Genomic DNA, 14,694 nt, shown 5'->3' with positions numbered 1-14,694 from the left:
TTTTCTTCTTTTTAAGGCGGCTCGCCGTTTGGGTGAAAATGTTTTCCTTCTTTTGACCGCATGGACCCATGCCAATAACGTGCACTCGTCATGAGCTGCTTGTGCGGTCAAGCCTTCTTACATGGACACCTCCACTTTTAAGGAGGCTCCACCGGTGCTGCATCACACCTGTGGCAGTGGGCATGCTGTACATAATGACGTAATTGCGAAAAATTATCATTGCTGCACAGTTTTCTCTTAAAGCAGATGACCATTGCCTATTTTTTCAGTTAAGTTTGCTGCTACGCAAAACTGTTTCTGAAAGTTCTTTAGCCGTTTTGACTATTTGACCTTTCGATAATTCGGACCTTTTTTTTACTTTCGGTTTTTTTAGACCTTAATGTGGTTTCTTCTTTATTGGGAAGCCAGTGCATTATTGCCGTTCACCCATATTTTATGTTGGACTAGAGCTTCTAGCTACATTTCCTTAAAGAAATAGGTCCAAAATATTATTTCTATGCATACATATCCATAAAGCAAATCACATTTAGTTTTGGATCCCTTATCTCTTCTCTCGATATGCTGAGTAAAGTCATGCAAACTCACTTTCAGTTTTGCTACACAACTTCATGTTTGCAGCTTCATGAAGCTTTATTTATCATTTATGAAAGGACGGGAGCAAATGCTCTTTCTCCTTCAGTGTGTCATTATTGAAGCAAACTATCAGTATTCCCGACCTTATCACTCGACGCAAGTTCTCTCGTTTATCGTTTTTTCATTCCTTGTACTACGATGGCTCCCCGTTCACAGCTGATCGCATCGCCCCTGCCCATCATGTTTCATCCCGGTCTGATCATTCCCACAAAGTGCAACCCATCTTCGCACGAACACTGAAATATCAAACATCACCCTTACTATTATCTATGGCAGAGTGGAACTCGTTACCGGCTGACATAGTTTCTGAAACTGAGTTATCACATTTCCAAACAAAACTTTCATCGCACCTTGGCCTAAAAAATTCACAGTGATATTTTCAGTATTGTCGAAGCATTGTCTTATACGCTCAACCTATGTATCTTTCAGCGACTGCAGTGATGTGTACTTGCAATTTGTATATAGTTATTCTTTGTATTTGTTAACTACTGTGTGCCAACAATATGTATTGTGTTGTTTTCATGCCCTCCCCCCCTATGTAATGCCCACTTGGGCCTTTAGGGTATTTAAATAAATAAATAAATATAAAATACTGGGCACTGTGGCATGCTTAGACGTGCAGATTTATTTATGGCTGCATAGCTGCCGCTTGCTGCTCTTAGTGCATAGCGTGCAACTGGGGATTGAGACGTCTGATGTACAGGCCACGCGCCACCACTCACGGTGTCTACGATGGGCAGGCTGCACGTAAAGCCCCTCAGTTGCGGTGGCGCTTTTTTAAGTAACGCCAAACTTTGAAGTGCACTACTGCTTCCTTTCCATATCTGCATATGGCTTTTCCAGTTCCGATTTCCGTTTTCCGCCGCAAGTCGGCGTCCTATTTGTACCTGCTCGCGTGTAGGAAACTCAATCGCCTCGATGCATAGTACTTCAGCGTTCGAGCAAACCTTGTGTTATCACGCTGCTGTGCTGTTTCTCAGCCTCTAGAAGACTAACCGACTTGTTTTGCGATCGGATCTGATCCTTGTCCCTAGGCGTCGGTCAGCTTCGTAGCTTCCAAACAGCAATATGGCGATAAATGTAAACAGCAGTGATGCAACGCAGCCACACCCCGCCACGGCAGAGCGGTTATAACGCTCAGCTGCTGGCCCAAAAGATGCGGGTTCGATCCCGGCCACGGCGGCTGAATTTCGATGGAGGCGAAATTCTAGAGGCTCGTGTACTGTGCGATGTCAGTGCGCGTTAAGGAACCCCAGGTGGTCGAAATTTCCAGAGCCCTCCTCCACTACGGCATCCCTCATAGCCTGAGTTGCTTTGGGACGTCATACCCCCATAAACCAAACCAAGCAACGCAGCCACAAACTTGCCCCGAGAACGTAGAAGCAAAATGGCAGCGCTTCCTTTCATCAAAGGCCAGAAGTCTGAAAGTTGTGCGAGGGGGAAGAGGTGTGGGAGAGGGGAGGTTGACACTACTTTACCTGGTCAGCAGAAAACGTCATGGAGGGACTTTGGGTGCACGTTGCCACTTGCCGCTGCTCACAGTGGGATGTCGATGATGTGCAGGCAGTGCTGTGGTATTTGCGTATATAGTCACTGCTCATGTGTTTGGAACATCAGAAATTCTACACAGTGTATACAATGCACTCCGGCCATGGGGATTTTACGTTTAGCCACCTAACATTATGGCGGCCAAGTGCCAATGGAGTCGGAGTACCACTTTGGCCGGTGCAACTTCACCCTCCAGACGCACTAAACATAAGCTGTCAAAATGCCAGCTTGTGGTAAAGCACTATCGCAAAGTGACATTGGTGATATTGCAATGTAACAGCAGAGTTCGTATTGCATGCATCTCTATGGGAACATAGACAGGACTGGCTCACAAAAACATAGCAGCTGGGAAAACGCAGCATCTGGGAGCATAACAGCATGGTTCTGCTGTATTTTCAGCTGGCTTATAGGCAGCAGCTAAGGTCTGATAAATCAGGTTATTGGCATGGCACAGCTCTATGCCGTATGTGCACAAGGGTTTGCAATGGGAGCATCTGTCAGCCGCAAAGGGGTGACAATCAATCAGTCAATCAAAGCAGTTTATTCACCAGAAAAATCTGGTTGGTCGGCCTGGGCTAAAAGCTGTGAACACAGCTTGACAAAGGCCCAGGGGACCATTGCACCTATGAACACCTATGAAGAACCCCATGTGGTCAATGTATGTTCACAGCATTAATTTGGCATGCTGTACGGCTTTCTGCACCTGTGTTCTTCCTTAATGGTGCAGCAGTTGTAATGGATTCCATGGTTCTGGATTCATTCCTGTGAGCTGGTTGCATGGGGCTCCCCTAATGGCACCTGTTTTGATTGCCAGGTATGAGAACATTGTTGGACTGCTGCCTGAATCATACCGAAAGCTGGCTGTAAGGATCCGCAAGTTGGAGGAGCGCAAAAAACGAAAGAAGAGGGCCAGAGAGCTGCAGGAGATGCAGGAAGATGATGTGGCGAACTCTGCAGTACCTGGAAAAGCCAGTGTTGAAGGGTAAGTTTCTGCGTTTGTTGATTTTTGTGCTGTGAAGTGCTTTGCAATTCAAGCGGCTTGACAAAGTTTTGAAAGTCATTAGCCCATGCAGCCTGTAGATCTTTGCTGTGATCACAGTGTGATCTTAGGATCTTTGCTGTGATCACAGTAGCTTAGGAACATGTTGCAACTCTCCGGGTTCTCTTCCATGTACTGGCAAGTGAAATGCTTGTCTGTGATGCTTTTATTAATAGAAACGAAAGGCTAATGTTATGCTTTGTCTGAAAGCACAAACTCTTACCAGCTAAGCAAACTACCATTGAAAGGAAAGTGTACCCTCTGTAATAAAATTTTGTGACCATAATGCAACTCTCCAAGGTGTTTCATTACACAGTTGGTTTGTATACTTGGCAGTATGTCATTTCTTATTTACAGGAAAACTTTTGTTTTGCTGTGCTGTGCCATTATAGTCGGGCATCTTCCGAGAGTCCACACACAGGACATTTCCCACACTCTCGCATTGTAATGAAATTGCTCCTTGCGCATTGAGCCTCTGTATAGCTCACTGTGCCATTTGGTGGTGCATATAGAAATGCCACCTCATTTTGGGTGTAATAGGCAATTTAAAGGTGCACTAAAGAGGAATCTGAACTCATCCTTTTATCATGGGAACTCTATCTACATGGTCCGAGCATTCTTAGAAACATTGAATTATTGTCCTGTGCGGCCGATTTAATTAAATGTCCTGGCTCCCGCCTTTTTTTTAATTCACTGCTAACGGTAGGAGGAGTCAACCAATGCATGGAGTGCCTTTCAGGCAGTCGCGTGGCGGCTTTGCTTTCACTTTTATTTGGTTTTTTAGGTTTCCATGAATAAATAGGTGCAGTCAGACAGCATAGCTGCAAATTAGGCCCACGGAAATGTGGACTCTCTGGTTTCGGCGATCGCTATGTGTCACTCTGCCGATGGCAGAGCAGCTCTGTTTTTACAGTGTGTAAGGTTCCATAACCACATACAGTAAAAGCTCGTTAATTCGACACTGACGGGACCGCGAAAAATTGTCGAATTATCCGAATGTCGAATTATCGAATGAACAACAAAAAACAATGTTTGCCGCAACAGGACGTATACCTTTATTTGGCAAGGAAATCTGTAATCACCGTCCGCTTTTTCGAGCGAATTTGAGCGACTACGATAGCTCTACCAGCTGCCAGGTGCTCCGTGGCACACGCGCCGCGCCGTCAAGGATTTGTTCACAGAAGTCCTCCCGCACGGACAAGGCTTCTGCGGCTTCTTTCACCGTGCACTTCGGCATTTGGGGCAACTGCTCACAATCGTAAATCGTCGTCGTTGTCAGCGCCTGTCACTTCAATTATTTCATCCTCCGTCAGATGACAGGACACGAAGGCGAGGCGCGCAGGCCCTGCGCGCTACCCACCGGAAAGCAGCGCGGGGAGGAGGTGAAGGGAGCGCCGCTCCCCGCTTATCTGTTTTTTCAACCAGCGTCCGCGGGGACGGCGTTGTTGCTGGGACTGGGACGCCCGTCTTATCTTTCCTCTGATCTTTTAACTCTCCTCTTATCTGCACGGGGACTGTGGACGGGTGTCTTATCTTTTTCTCTGATCTTTTAACTCTCCTCTATCTGCACATGGCAGCGGTGGTGGCTGAGCCAGTAGGCAATCCCTTGCGATTTCCTTTCACCCTTCTCTCAGTCGCAACAAAACAGCAACAACAAGTAGCGCAGTAAACACGCTGACAAAGCGCGCATTTACCAAAAAAGGCGCCGTAAATAACCGCGATAGCGACTGCTGCGACACAACAAAGCACAAAAAAAAAAAAAAGACGCCAGCCGCTTCGGCCGCCGCTAACTCGCTTCCTCGGATGGATGGACGGATGGATGGATGATATGACCATAGGGATGGCCTATCAGCCGTACGGTAGCGCCGCTCATGGCAGTGTTTTTTTCTTTTTGCTCTCGGCACACCGGCTTGGCGGGCTGCGGAGTGAAGTCGAATTAACCGACGCACGGCAGAATTTGTTCGAATTAACGAGAGTTTCGCCCCATAGACTCCTATGTATAATTGTAGGGACCTCGCGCGCGCGTCGAATTATCCGATTTGCCGAATTAACGGGGGTCGAATTAACGAGCTTTCACTGTAGTAAAAATTTAAAGCTCGTGGTGCAAGTATTTATTTACAGGTATGTCACTATAGGACATTAGGGCTCGGTTGGTTCAAAATGCGAAAGGGACCGCATTGTTATGTTACCACCCCTTATGTAATACCCCAGGCATGGGGCCTTTAAGGAAATAAAATGAAATGAAATGAAATTGATTACCAAAATTCATAACACAGAAGTGAATGAAAAAATTTCTTTATTTAGCAGTGCGGATAACTGTAAAGAAGTTCGTTTTACTTTGTAAGGGATAGATTGATCTTGCAGTTGCCACAAAACACACTGCTCTCTCCAGGTGATAGATGAGAGAGAATTTCTAGGAAAAGTCAAACATACTGCATTGCTGCATGAGCGGCAGTGTGTGAGGTGCCTGCATTGTCATTTTCAGGCTCGATCCCAACAGTCACCTTCTAGGATAGTGAAAATTTTAATAGTATTTTGTCTATTTGCCATGAGGAATATTCATGTCAGCAGTCCAACAAGCTCATCACTGTTGGAGTATCCGCAAAAAGGCTAGCTGTACTTCCTCTGAAAGATTACCTATAACCACTTAACGGCCACCACAGGCAACCGTTCAGCCCTGGTGATGTCAAAATTGCACATGTCAAAAATGTTGCAACGCAGCTTCTACGCTTTCAGGAATATTAACGGCGTGGATATGAGCTTGGATAGAATTAGTGGTTAGTGAGATATAAATCTCCAAATTTGCTATGCCTTGGCTTCTTCACCCCATGCCTATCATGCTGCTGTGTCTTCTTCCTTAGACACCGCAGCTGAATAAAAACGCGTAACAGCGATGCTGGTAGCAGCAGCGATTCCGCCAGAACTGTCCTGTTAAAAATTAATAGCATATGCGTCCGTTACAGAGGTGGGAGCAGAATATTTGTGTTGCGGTGTCAATTGACACCACACCATTACAGTATGATCGTTATCATAATTACCATAAAGTAGGGCTTTTTAATGTAGTCCGAATATGCAAATTGATTTTTAATAGCTCTCCGAGAATGTGATTTTAAGGAGTTTTAATTGGGCTTTTCATTACAGGCCATTAACATAAAAAATATCAGAATCTTATCACCCAATGTGCATTTTATGTGGTGATGCTGTTTTTAACATTTGCCTGAGTAAAACTATATTGCTAAAAAACCTATGAATAGAATTTACAAAATTGGTATAAAATGTAAAAGCTAGTGAATATAGCTTCACTGCACAGTTGTACTCCTCTCAAATAAATTGATACCAAGCTCATTTCAATTTCCCAGGGCAAACCAGAGAAAAAGCCTGTTAGGCAGAGCTAGTATTTGTAAAATCACGAACAGAGGTAAGAAGACTTAGTCTATGTGCACTGATTGAGTCATAGGAAAATGGCTTTAGCATTGGCTGCATTGCTGTGATGCCATCTTTAGAAAGTGCTAAACGTAAGGGCGCGTAAGTAGCTTTTAAATGGAAGCAAAATGGCGGTTGAAGAGCTGTTCGGGATCGCGTGGAGTGGAACGTCATTTCAAATCTCTCGTTTCGTTCTTTGGTTGCGTGACTCTCAAAAATATTCTTTTTTTTTTTTTTACACTTTGGGATAGTTTTGAGGATGGATATTTTTTGTGATCTCAAGACCCGCATCCCCCCTTAAAGGAATGCGAAATGCAGTCGCATGTAATTAGAGGTAGTGAAGAGCAAGGCGGATAAGGCATTAAACCTGCATAGGTGATATCCTAGTTGAAATCAAGAAGACATGGGTGAAGCATTTAATGTAAAGAACGGATAAACCAATGGTCGTGTGGGTAATGGAGCAATTCCGAGCAAAAGTAAATGTTGCAGGGAGCCGCAAAGAGAGATGAGATTGTGAGGGTGGCAACAGCTGGTGGTGAAGGGTAAGTGGAGAACAATGGGTGAGGCCTTTGTCCTGCATTTGGGCTGATTAGTGGAAGGCCCACATTAAAATAAGTTTATGCTGTTTGAACTTCTGGGTGGCATATTAATACCTCACTCGAAAAATAAAAATGTAGATCTTAGCTAAAACAAAAACTGCACTAGTTCACAGAAAAGTTTACTTTCATGTATTGTCTGAAAGTACAAGAGCATGCAAGTTAAGCACAAGACCATTGAAAGCTGCCTTTGATCTTCTTTTAGGATAGAGCAGATTTTGCAGAGCAGCAGTGAAGATGAATCAGATGAAGTTGCCAACAGAAGCCAAGGAAGCAGAAAGACCAAAGTGGCTGCAGGTGCATGGATTGAGGAGCAAGGAGAAGATGACATCGTCGACTTCCTGGACACATCTGCTGGAAAACAGATACTGTGTATGTGTTCTGTGTTCATGAATGTCGGGGCATTTTTTGTTTGCCTTAAGATTAAAAAACAGTGTTTACATAGTTCCTATAGCAGTGCTTAGTAGCTTCTAGGCATTGTAATATTTACGTGTTGCTTATCACATACAGCTACTGACCCCAAGGCAGCGCCGAAAAGCAAGGAGAAATGTCCCTTTGAAGTGACCAATGATGGGCGACTGCTTATTGTGGATCCAGAGTCTGCAAAAGCTCAAAAGAAAGGTGGTGAGTGGTTTGTCATTGGCTCAGACTGTGGGCATTATGTGAATTCACTGATTAGCATCAAATTTTGTTCTTTGTAGAGCCAGCAAGTGACACTGAAGAAGCAGCTAACGATCTTCTGGAGGCACTTTCTCACTACAAGGTCAGTGGCTGTCAACCATATAATTACCTGGAATCGTGGGAACAGAATTGTTGCATCCTGAGAACACTGCTTAAAAAAGGTTTAAAGGGACACTGAGGAGAAATTGAAGTTGGCTTGTATCAATAGAATATACCAGCTCCTAACCATGAAGAGACCAGTTTCTTTTAAACAAAGCTTTTGTAAAGTAGAAAAGAACAAGAACTAAAATAGTCAGGCCCACTTATAACAATACTGGTTTTAACAATATATTGGATATAACAATGCTCAGTCACGGCACTGTCAGCTTTATCATATGTTCTATGGTAAAATAAACTGCTTATAGCAATGCTGTCAAGGCATATTATTTGTTATAACAATTAAATCTGGTAACCAAGTGTCAACCATTATAGAAAAAAAACATGGAAATGCTACAACCACACCAGCAAAATCATGCTTACAACACAAAAGTGCGCGCGTGTGGGTCAACCAACGGACTGAGCCGGCACAGCGACGCCGTGAAAGCAAAAGAACCCAGGACCATGCACTCGAAAACGCTGCCACCGGGCGTGCCGAGGATGCCTTCGTGTCGCAATGACACAGGCAGGAGAAACGACGGATGCGTTCCCCTGCGCAAAAGGCCCATGCAGGAAAGAAAGTACGGAGCGTGGTAGGGAGCCTTGGCGGAGCAGTCCATTATTAACGTTTCTGAGAGGTGCGCCGCTCCAAGCTACGGCTGGCACCAGCAGCGCATAAGTTACCCCATCTTGCTCTATTCTTCGCTAACTTTCCCGTGGTCCCCGCTTCACAAATTTCACGTGTCCCAGGGTGGCAGGCGTCATTGTGTCAGGCGAGCTGCTGCATTGCTGCATTGGCTATGCGCGCCATGCGTACTCCCAATCAGTCAGTGCAGTGCGCGTGCATACAGCCAGCAGTTTTTCTCTTGTCAGCTCTCCCCGCACCCTTAGCTCTGAATGCTTCTTGAATTTCCAGTAAGAATCACTTCTAGAAAGCCGGCTTGATTCCTGTGACGTGGAGGTGCGCGAAGCTCCCGCCAGTGCAGTGATAGCGGTGCTTTGGTCATCGGTGAATGATGAATATTTATCCAACCCCCGACGTTCAAATTAACGAGATTTTACAGGCATTAGAACAATCAAACCCCTCCGGGTATTTACTGTCAATAAATGCTGTGAAGTTTGTCATCTTTCTTTCTTTTTTGGCACAACCCTGTTATAACAATTAATGGTTATAACAATGGTATTTCCATGGCACTTGAATATTGTTATAAGTGGGCTTGACTGTACAGGTATCGTCACCACAGGCATGTCTTGCAAGTACAAGTGCAATGACGAATAGCCGAAAACAGTACTAATCTGAGGCTGACAAGTGTACATGAAGGTTACGCGTTTGAGTATAGTGGTTTCCAAGCAAAACATATCCAGTGTCATACATAGCACGTATCATCTGTTCTCAAAACTCTGGCGAATGTTTGGACGAAAACAAGAGTGATGGATGGATGGATGGATGGATAGGAGCGCCCCCTTTGAAACGGGGTGGTGGCAATTGCCACCATGCTCAGCTTTTCTTTATTTATTATTTTTTTTTTGTTTACTGTGTTGGCAATTCTCATTAAGATTCTCCATCAACTTTGCCTACGGTTTCTTACTATTCTAACCTTATGCCACATCTCTGCTTTTCAGCCACCAATCCTCCAATCGCTTTTTGCTGACTTCCACTGCAGATTTATTTACATGACCATTGTTATCTTTAAACCCTAGGGCCTCAGAAAGAGTGACTGTGCCTGCATCGACATCCGGATGGATACCATCACATTTGATTATGAGGTGTTCAATTGTTTCCACAGATCTACCACACACTGCACATGTGTCATCTTCTTCGTTAAATTTCTTTTTGTAGCTGCGCGTTCTAAGACACCCTGATCTAGCTTCAAAAAGTAGGGCACTGCCTCTTGAGTTATCATAGAAAAATTCTTTCCTGATCTGCCTTTTCCAGAATCGATATAGTTCTACACTATGTTTCTTTTCCATTGAATTCATCCAATTTTTAACTTCCGCGTTTTTAACCTGTCGTTTAATGCTCTTTCTTTCTCCGTCCTCATGACCGGCATACTTACTGGTTAGTTTTCTAGTTCTTTTCCGCCACTGTGAGTCAACGTTCTTTCTGTATAAATATTTAAATACCTTAGCTGCCCATCTGTTATCGTCCAATTTCCTCAGGCGTTCTTCATATAGTATTTTACTCTTAGCTTCCCGTGCCTCGAACGATGCCCAGCCCATATCCCCTTGTACTGCCTCGTTTGTGGTTTTGCCGTGGGCACCTAGTGCTAATCTTCCAACAGCTCTCTGATTTACGTCTAATCTCGACTGAACTTCTGCCCTTAAGCACAGAACCGCATTGCCGAAAGTAAGTCCCGGCACCATTATTCCTTTCCAAATACCTCTTAGTACTTCATATTTGTTGTACCCCCATAATGCCCTATGTTTCATTATCCCGGCGTCTCTTCGTCCTTTTGCCCTAAGAGCCTGTTCATGCTTTTCCGTGTATATCTGCCCTTCGTTTAGCCATATCCCGAGGTATTTGTATTCGGCCACTTTGGGTATTTCGTGGCCTTGTATTGTAAGCACCTGATCAGTTGTATCGTTAAAAATCATCACACCTGATTTAGTTGCGCTAAAACTGAATCCTAGAGCGTCTCCTTCGTCTCCACAGCAATTAACCAAAGTTTGTAAATCTTCCTGGCTATCTGCTAACAGTACAATATCGTCCGCATACATTAAACCCGGGAGTCGCTGCTCAACTACATTTCCGCCTAATCTGTACGATAGATTATAACCCAGATTACTTTCTTCTAGCCTTCTTTCCATATTTATCACGTAAAGCATGAACAGCAGCGGTGATAGAGGGCAACCTTGCCTTAATCCTTTGTGCACCCCTACAGTTGTGGTACTTTTTTTCCCTTCCCATGTAATTTCAACTTCATTATCTCGGTAGATTTCCTGTAGAAAATCAATTACCTCATCACCAATACCTAAATCTTTCAATATGCTCCACAGGAGTTCCCTGTTCACGTTATCGTATGCACCGCTTATGTCTAGAAAGGCTATAAACAGAGGTCTATTTTCCGCCTTAGCTATTTCTATGCATTGGGTAAGCACGAACAGGCTATCATCTAACCGCCTACCCCTTCTGAACCCATTCTGAAGTTCTCCGAGTATCCTATTCCCTTCTACCCATGACTGCATTTTTAATTTCACCGCCTGCATTGCCAGCCTGTACATAACAGATGTTATCGTAATCGGACGGAAGGATTTTATGTTCATCTTATCTCCTTTCCCTTTATAAATCAAATTCATTTTACTCTGTCTCCAGCTGTGCGGAATTTGCTGATTTGTTATGACTGCCTCCAATGCTTTTATCAGCGCGTCCTTGCTTCTTGGGCCAAGTTCATTAATCAGCTTAATTGGAATTTCGTCTATCCCTGCGGATGTGGTTTTAGGAATATTCGCTTCCGCCTTTTCCCAGTTAAGACTAGTCAGTTCTAAGCTGTTCTCTTTTAGCCTTCTTTCCATATTTATCACGTAAAGCATGAACAGCAGCGGTGATAGAGGGCAACAGTGTTCAGAGTGGTGTTGTAAGTCACATTTTGCCCCTGGATCCATTGCGGCCGGTTGTGTGTTCATGCGTGAACAGTGAACCATCAATGCTTTCGCATTCCCTTGCGTGAGCAGTCTTGAGTGTGTGCTGAATTTTTTCAACTTCGAATCCAAATCTTTTAGCAATAAGTCATTTGCTGCTGGATAGGCAGCAGCAAAGCTACGAAATGCCACCGATAATTTTGCTATAAAGGATACAATTGTCCTCAGTGCCCCTTTAAAAGCTGTCAGTATAAGACAAGATCATCCCAGCAATGTCAGTCATATAGAGTTGCCTGTCTTAAACCTCTTCTGCACATTTTCTGTTGTGCTTGAAAGTTATTAGTGCTCATACACTGCTTATATTGTTTGTCTTGAGTTACTCTGGGAAGAATGAGCATGCCTGTTAGTCTTTCAGAAATGTCCAGACAAACAAGTAAATTCTGGGCTAGCATTTTGCTGTACTGGCCATGAATAATCCTAGGTTAACATACATTCTAGGGCAAGAAGCGGAAGATGCCACTGGATACAGGTGATCGTGCCAAGACATCGGGAACAGGAAGTGGTATGTTTATTCAATTTTTGCCGGTGCGCTGTGCCAGTGGACTAATACCTACTATATATATCCTCTTGTTCATTGTTGCGTAGGTGGTGGACCCTCCAAGAAGAAGAAAACAGACAAAGTAAGGAGCCTGTATAAAGCATGCACGTGTGCTTCCCCACCTCTTGTGTAGGGTTGTGCGAATATTTGAATTTGGTATTTGAAGCGATGTGACATTCGAAAACTTGGGATATTTTTGAAGTTTGAGAATTCAGGACTATAAGCTGTTGAAAGAAGCAGTCGATGGTCCTATGCATGCCCTGACCCTTGAACGCGATCATACCAATCTGGATGTCTGCACGTGTCTTGCATACGGCGCGGCGGAACAAAGTCCAATTGCGAAAGCGAACATGCTGTGGTGGGAACTGTGCTGCACCTGCTGTACAGATGGCCTCAAAGATGAAGATGAAAAAGATATGAATGCGGAAATAGTGCTACCAACATTTCCGAGGCGAGCACTCCGTCACCGTTAGCTTCCATATTTGTGGTGTTCAAAGACACCAACATAAGCCAGCGATACGTTATTTACACCCTTCAAAGGTTGAAATCTGTTATTATAGGTGCTGCGATAAGACCTTGAAGCGTTTTGACGCAGGTGCACAGTCTTCGCTTAGAAGAGCTCAGCCATTTTCTTGTAGTACTCACGATCTTTGCACAAGGGTGCGCCGTCGCGGTGCTTCTCCGCACCCTTTTCGCATATTAGGATGAAAGTACTCTCCTCAGAAGAATACTTTAAACATGCTCTCTAAAAAGGAAAGGTGCACCCCACGCCTCTCTGCACGGGGAAGTGTGCATCCTCTTGTCTCCTCACACCTCGTGCACTGAACATGCACTGAAGTACACGCAGTATGTAACAAATCGCATGGCTTGAGACTGATGCTATTCCTATGTAATCTAATCTTTGCTTTGAACACTATTCCCTTCAGATTGAAAATTCACTATTCAAATATGCCTACAAAAAAAAGGGGGGGAGGGGGGGAATGATTAGTCTGCAGTTGTGCTGATGTGGATGCTAATTGTAATAATTCCTTTGTTTGTACTAGGTTATAGTAAAGATGCCTTTACAGTTGACTTATTACTTTTATCTGCAGCCATCCGATGGTGATGCCAGGAAGGGCAAAATGGAGCCTTACACTTACGTGCCATTGAGCAGGACGTCACTCAACAAACGGTAGGTTACGAACAGGTTGTCATTCTTCCAGCATTGTTACAAGTAAAATGTCTATTAAAATTTGGCACTTGCAGTTCCGAAGTACCCTGCCAGTGGGCCTGAAGAGATTTGACACAGTCAGCATTGCATTGTGCTTGCTATAAAATTGGTGCTCATATGCATTACTAAAGTCTTTTTTGTTTACGTTTTGGATTTGGTTCCAGGTTCAAAAGGAAGCCTGCGGCATTCAAGAGACTGCTTGCAGCAGCACACAAAGGAGCCCAAAAAGGACAGAGAAAGAGGGCAGCGAATTTAAAGAAAAGTGCTAGTAAATAAAATGCTTGTGTGTTTAACTTAAATTATGAAAAAGTTTTAATAAAGTGTTAAGTTTGTGTGTACATCTTCATTTTTCATTGTTGTAACCATGGTAGAGAGAGGGTGTGGTAGATGGTCCTCTTCATTTTTCATTGTTGTAACCATGGTAGAGAGAGGGTGTGGTAGATGGTCCTTGGCGATCACAAAATGGGAAGGGTGCAAAGAGCGACAATATACTTATGTGAGGTTCTAGGAAATGGTCTGACCGCGTGCAAGACATTTGTTAATTTCAAATTATGCTAACCCTGGACATGTTAATCCTTGTTGGTTGCAGTGTTTTAAATTTGTGGATTAGGAATGCTTCTCTGTATTTTCTGTCCCTAGTCGATTTGAAGCCTGACTGAAGAATGAACAATTTGAGTTTGTCGAATTTGTGATGGCGTTGATTAAAATGGGTCGACACTGCCTTCCGTTCATTCCGTGTTGTGTCAGCCCGGTGCCCGTTTAATCTGGCACTCATTGTTTGCCCGGTTTCTCCGATATATTGTTTCTGGCAGAAGGAGCACTGGAGCATGTAGATAATATTGGACGATGTGCAGTCGAAACTGGTTTTTATATCGTAACTGAAATCGCTTGCCGTACTTTTAACCGTAGTGTCCCTTTGTAAATGTTTGCATGTCTTGCATCTAGGTCGAGAGCATGAAGTTACTGTCGGTGGTTTCTTACCGAGCCTAGCATGCACCAGGATGTCCCTCAGGTTTGTGTTGCGTCTGTATGTTACCCTTGGTGCGTCGGGAAATATTTTCTTGAGACGGTCGTTAACCAGTTAAAATGGGGTGGTATTTCCGCAGTATTTTGTTATAAGTGCAGGAGGTGGTTGACTGTTAGCTTTTGTTCGTTTTTTAAGAACTACATCTCGTTTCAAAGTGGTTGCTTGTTGGAACGCATTATTAAGGGTTGTCTGTGGATGGTTTCTGGTGATTAGTGTTTTTTAGCG

General features: G+C 44.0%; 1 protein-coding gene across 3 annotated transcripts in view; it reads left to right on the top strand.

The window, feature by feature from the left end:
- LOC149349666 (RRP12-like protein) overlaps window positions 1–13,780 on the top strand; it is a 46,332-nt gene extending 32,552 nt beyond the window's left edge. For 2 of the 3 annotated variants that reach the window (XM_089578706.1, XM_089578705.1), the window contains exons 25-32: window positions 2,996–3,163; window positions 7,445–7,611; window positions 7,750–7,863; window positions 7,941–8,002; window positions 12,133–12,196; window positions 12,280–12,314; window positions 13,324–13,403; window positions 13,607–13,780. In XM_089578706.1, coding sequence (XP_089434832.1) covers window positions 2,996–3,163; window positions 7,445–7,611; window positions 7,750–7,863; window positions 7,941–8,002; window positions 12,133–12,196; window positions 12,280–12,314; window positions 13,324–13,403; window positions 13,607–13,718 — 802 coding nt within the window. In that variant the 3' untranslated portion in view covers window positions 13,719–13,780. Of the gene's footprint in view, window positions 1–2,995; window positions 3,164–7,444; window positions 7,612–7,749; window positions 7,864–7,940; window positions 8,003–12,132; window positions 12,197–12,279; window positions 12,315–12,563; window positions 13,170–13,323; window positions 13,404–13,606 lie in introns of those variants that run through there. The other variant, XM_089578707.1, reaches the window with a different exon arrangement.
- The last annotated feature ends 914 nt before the right edge of the window (window positions 13,781–14,694 follow it).

The sequence above is a fragment of the Amblyomma mixtum genome, chromosome 3 (assembly GCF_055824585.1).
Source record: "Amblyomma mixtum isolate Tamu chromosome 3, ASM5582458v1, whole genome shotgun sequence".
NCBI classification, from domain to species: domain Eukaryota; kingdom Metazoa; phylum Arthropoda; class Arachnida; order Ixodida; family Ixodidae; genus Amblyomma; species Amblyomma mixtum.
The sequence above is the reverse complement of the archived record's forward strand: the minus strand, read 5'-3'. Positions and strand labels throughout refer to the sequence as shown.